A 5,712-nucleotide genomic window follows, 5' to 3' on the forward strand; every position below is an offset into this window, starting at 1 on the left:
CTGCCTCCAAGCTGAGGTCATTTTCCTCCTTCATAGACGAGGAGGCCAGAGGCTCTCTATCCCCATCCAATTCCCCTCTTCCTCAAACACCCTTTGTTTTGATGCAAACATCACACCCTTACCCTTAAGATCAACATATAAAGTATTCTGAAGCTAAGACCATGACTTTTTTTTTCCCCACTCATAAGATCTCCTTATGAAGCTGCTAAACACCAATCTTCTTAGCTTTTTTTTTTTTTCTGGTATTATACTAAAGCAACCAAAAAAAGTCAACAATTCAAACCATAGAGGGAGTTATGTATTCCAAATGATCTCGAGTGTGTAGTGACATTATCCTCTACTATTTCATGCTTTTTATGGTTAACAGGTGCCAAGAAATAACAACACATGACTGGTGTTAACTTTACACTGGCTACTGAATTTGTCCTTTTGGGTCTGACTGACCAGGATGATCTGAAAGTGTTTCTCTTCATGCTGTTCCTGCTGATTTATACTATTGCCTTGGTGGGAAATCTAGGAATGATTTTATTAATTCAAATCACTCCAAAACTTCATACACCCATGTATCATTTCCTTAGCTGTCTGTCATTTGTGGATGCCTGCTATTCCTCAGTCTTTGCACCCAACATGCTGTTGAATTTTGTGGTTGAAAGGGAGACCATCTCGTTTTCTGCATGCATTGCACAGTATTTTTTCTTTGCTTTATTCATTACCACCGAGGGCTTCCTACTGGCAGCGATGGCTTATGACCGCTATGTGGCCATTGCAAACCCTCTACTTTATACTGTAACCATGAACAAAGTAATCTGTGTTGTTCTCGTTGTTGGATCACTTGTAGGCGGTGTCATCAACTCATTGACACACACGATTGGTTTACTGAAGTTGTCTTTCTGTGGGCCCAATGTCATCAGTCACTTTTTCTGTGACATTCCTCCACTGCTGAAACTGTCCTGTTCTGACACCTCCTTGAACGAACTGCTGCTTTTGATCTTCTCTGGTGTCATTGCCCTGCTTACTTTCCTGATTGTGATGGTCTCCTATGTCTTCATTGTCGCTGCTATTCTGAGAATCAGGTCAGCGGCTGGTAGACACAAAGCCTTTTCCACATGTGCTTCACATCTAACGGCTGTGACATTACTCTATGGTTCTGTGAGCTTTAGTTACATTCAACCAAGCTCTCAATATTCCTTAGAACAAGAAAAGGTGGTGTCTGTGTTTTATACGCTGGTGATCCCCATGTTAAACCCATTAATCTACAGCTTAAGGAACAAAGAAGTGAAGGATGCTGTGAAAAGGGCTGTGGAGATGAAGTATTTCCCTTGTTAACTTCATATTATGTCAAGTGCTTTGAGTTACAGTATTTGCATATATTAAGATTTTGAGACTGAAAAAATGTCTTAATGCTTATGTCATTAGAAACTTCTGCTTTGACAACTTCACCAATGTGTCCTGGAAACCTGCCTCCCCATAGCTCTGCTCCACTAGGGAGAGAGACAGGCTGGGAGTATGGATCCACCTGCCACGCCCATGTTCAGCAGGGAAGCAATTACAGAAGCCAGACCTTCCACCTTCTGCATCCCATAATGACCTTGGGTCCATACTCCCAAAGGGATAAAGAATAGCAACGCTTCCAATGGAGGGGATGGGATATGGAATTCTGGGGGTGGGAGTTATGTGGAATTGTACCCCTCTCATCCTAAGGTCTTGTTGATCATTATTAAATCAATGAAAAAAAAAAAAAAGAAACTTTTGCTTCTTAGTAGAAGGGGAAAAGTACAGGAAAACAGCATGTTACAGGGTCTCTATTTTTACATGTATGAAATCCTAACTGGTCTGTTATTCCTATGTAATTGATAAGTTCATGCCTTCACATGGGTAGAAACAAACATGAAAACATACAACTGATAAAAGTAAAAGCCAGTCTAAGTAGGTCTCTATATTTTATTTTATTATTTTTTTCTTTTTTTAAGTCTTTTTTAATTTCTTTTATTTTTGAGAGAGATTCAGAGAGAGAAAGACACAGAGAGAAAGACCAGAGCACTGCACAGCTCTAACTTATGGTAGTGCTGGGGATTGAATCTGGGACTTCGGAGCCTCAGGTATGAGAGTCTCTTTGCATAATCATTATGCTATCTACCCCTGCCCCGGTGTCTATATTTTATACAGAATGACATAAAATGCTTTTTAAAAATTTATTTATTCCCTTTTGTTGCCCTTGTTTTTATTGTTGTAGTTACTATTATTGTTGTTACTGATGTCATTGTTGTTGGATAGGACAGAGAGAAATGGAGAGAGGAGAGGAAGACAGAAAGAGGGAGAGAAAGACAGACACATGCAGACCTGCTTCACTGCCTGTGAAGTGACTCCCCTGCAGGTGGGGAGCCAGAGGCTCGAAACCCGGATCCTTACACTGGTCCTTGTGCTTTGTGCCACTTGCGCTTAACCCATTGCACAACCGCCCGACTCCTGATATAAAATGCTTTTAAAGTAAATAATATTGGAACTCTAAATTAGTTGTGAAACCAGTATGTACATGATCCTGACAAAGTCCTACACCGTTTGTGGGTAGATTAAACGTCTTCCAGCTGGTCCTCAGAATAAGAAAATGCAGTGTCGGTGTTTTATACCATGGTGTCTAAAACACCATTTAATCCTCTGTAAATCCATTTATTTATAGTCTAAAGAGAAAAGAGTTGAAAGATGTTGTGAAAAGGTATTTGGAAAGAAGATATTTTCCTCTTTAAATTCCTCTATGTATATTTATCCATTTAAATTTGAGCTGGGAATGTTCTTAGAATTTCTATAACTGGAACCTTATGCTTCACAGTAGAACACCATATATAGTTATACCTATTTGCTTTACACTAATATAAATATAGTAATAGAGGATAGGCTAATGATTTCTTGGTAAGTGAAACATTCATTCTTCCATTTGGATGGACCAAATAAATGAAAATACAATGGGTTAAACAATTGAAGATCACCAATTAGCTCTCTTTGTGTGCACAGGAAAACATAAAATGCTTTTAAAAACAAAAGACACAGTATTGAATGATTTGATAACCTGATAGTTACATGTTCTTGAAATAAGCTTATATCATTTCTATCTAGTCATTCTTTAAAATGATTAAGGAACTATCAAAGTAGTAACAACTTATGATTCCAGAGCTGCTGGTGACTTATCTTCTTTCTCACTCTCCTTTTCTCTCTCTAAATCTCTCTGTCTCTTACCTGTGTAATAAAAAAAGAAAAAAATGATCAAAAAGGAGTAATGGAGTTATTATGAAATCTTCAACTTAGCCATAAAGTTGGTGAATATAATACACACACACACACACACACACACACACACACACACATTTATTTATTATTAGGAAACACAGTTTCCTTTTTTTTTTTTCCTTGTTATTAAAGGATGCCCTGATAATACATTTTTCTGATTGGACATATCCTGACCCTTCTTTTCATGTAATATCACTTCCAATTCCATTATTATATATTCAATCTTTGTTATTATTTAAAGACTACATCAAGGGAGCTGGGCATAGCCTAGCAGGTTGAGTGTACATGGTGTGAAGTGCAAGGACCAGCGCAAGGATCCCCATTCAAGCCCTCGGCTTCCCACCTTCAGGGGAGTCGTTTCACAGGCAGTGAAGCAGGTCTGCAGGTGTCTGTCTTTCTCTCCCCCTCTCTGTCTTCCCCTCCTCTCTCTATTTCTCTCTGTCCAACATCAACAACAGCAATAACAATAGCAATAATAACGATGATTAACAACAAGGGCAACAAAAGGGGAAAAATAGCCTCCAGGAGCATTGGTTTTGTAGTGTAGGTCCAGTAATAACCCTGGAGGCAAAAAATTTTAAAAAAATAACAAAAGATGGCATCAAGTAAAATGTACAAAAATGTACTAAAATTTTAGATCAGGCAATGGTTGTTTTAAAATTATCTTTCTATTTCATAAGTGGCAAACTTGTAAACATCTTTATCCTGAGTCACCAGTGATATTGATCTGAATATTTAATTCAATAAAATATCACGATCATCTTCAATACTGTTAAGTGCCTAGATCCCAATAACTGTTTCATAAATCATTTAAACTGTTTCCCCCACTTAAAATGTGACTATCACCGGAAATACATACCATTTTTAATAAAATTAGCAGCCATTTTGTATGTCGTCTGCTTTGATCCCTGCTTCATTTTCAAAGCATTACAAAATATCACCACTTTGCTCTTGTTGGTTTGTTTACAGTAGAACTTCATCCTATTCTCATTTTCCTCCCTTTTCTACATTCATTTATCAACTCACCTGCTATTTACCTCTTTTTATATTAGCCCATCAAATTCCATTCCACTTCATTTTTTCCCCAACCATCACTAGACTCATTATTTCCTTTTTATATTTCTAAATTTCCACTGTTTCATCAGGGTAGTCACTAGCCCTCAGTATCTGAGTGATAAATCCTCTGCTCCTGATGGACTTTTTTTTTCTTTTATTTGCTACAAGTGAAATAAATTGAAAGGGGTGGAAAGGTAATGAGGGAGAGAGAGACATGCTTGCAGCATTGCTTCACAGCTCCTGAAGAGTCTGCACTAGAGCTTGAACTCGTGCCCTTTTGCATGGTGAATGTGGACTTAAACAGGTATGCCAACACCTACCCCCTTCATTATTTCTATTTTAATTCCCTTTTGTTACCCTTATTGTTTTATTGTTTAATTATTATTGTTGTTCTTATTGATGTCATTGTTGTTGGATAGGACAGAGAGAAATTGAGAGAGGAGGGGAAGACAGAGAGGGGAAGAGACAGATAGACGCCTGTGTGGGACTATGTGAAATCTTGGTAGAGCTTAGGGGAGCTCTCCCATCCTTGAATGGAGGTCTGGAAAGACATCCCACTTGTTAGCCTCTCTCCTTACTGAGATGAGCCAAGAGGGAAAAGTCTCCCAGACTCAGTTTCTCCTTGTTAGTATCTCAAGCTCACAGAAGGCCTACAAGCTTCTCACACTTAGTTTCCCCTGCTAGTAGCAGGCCAAATGGCTGCCTGCTTTAGGGTTCACTCAAAGTTCACACATCCACTTCACTTTTTGATCATAAAGGAGAACACACTATCATATACCCCCAACACCAGGCAGTGAAAAACCCCAAATTCTATTTCCTTGTGTTTTTTAATATCTATGATTTACATCAAGTTTTGTTTTTCTCCTCTTCCTCACCTTACTGGTTTAACCCCTATGCTTCTCTCAAATGCCTTTGGATAATTAACTTGCTGCATCATGGAGACTAATCATTTTGACCTTTAAGTAACGCATCAATTCTTGTCATACCAGCCCCCTACCGTAGGGGCAAGCTGACCTTTAAGAAACCTGTGATTTCTGACATATGTGAAAAATGTTCTTTGTTTAACTCTCTATATAAACCTGTACCCATCTCCAAATAAATTAGTGTTTGTACCAGAATACTCCCAAGTCCTCCTTTCTGTATTACACAGTCACTAGAACTGGTGAGGGAGGATCAGAGACTGCCTGGCTGGAACCACTCCATGTGAGTGCCAGCACACCTGCAGACCTTCTTCACTGGCTGTGTAGTGACTCTCCTGCCGGTGGGGAGCCAGGGTCTCCAACAGGGATCCTTACTTGGGTCCTTGCACTTTGTGCCACCTGTGCTTAACCCGCTGCACTACTGCCTGACTCTATTTTTATTTTTATTTTATTT

The 5,712-nt window shown here is 38.9% G+C and overlaps 1 protein-coding gene across 1 annotated transcript; it reads left to right on the forward strand.

The window, feature by feature from the left end:
- The first annotated feature begins 366 nt into the window (after positions 1–366).
- Positions 367–1,326, forward strand: LOC103110348 (olfactory receptor 5J3-like). Its single transcript, XM_007519522.2, has one exon. The coding sequence runs from the start codon at positions 388–390 to the stop codon at positions 1,324–1,326; it is 939 nt and encodes a 312-aa protein (XP_007519584.1). The 5' UTR covers positions 367–387.
- The last annotated feature ends 4,386 nt before the right edge of the window (positions 1,327–5,712 follow it).

The sequence above is a fragment of the Erinaceus europaeus genome, chromosome 17, assembly GCF_950295315.1.
Source record: "Erinaceus europaeus chromosome 17, mEriEur2.1, whole genome shotgun sequence".
Lineage (NCBI taxonomy): Eukaryota > Metazoa > Chordata > Mammalia > Eulipotyphla > Erinaceidae > Erinaceus > Erinaceus europaeus.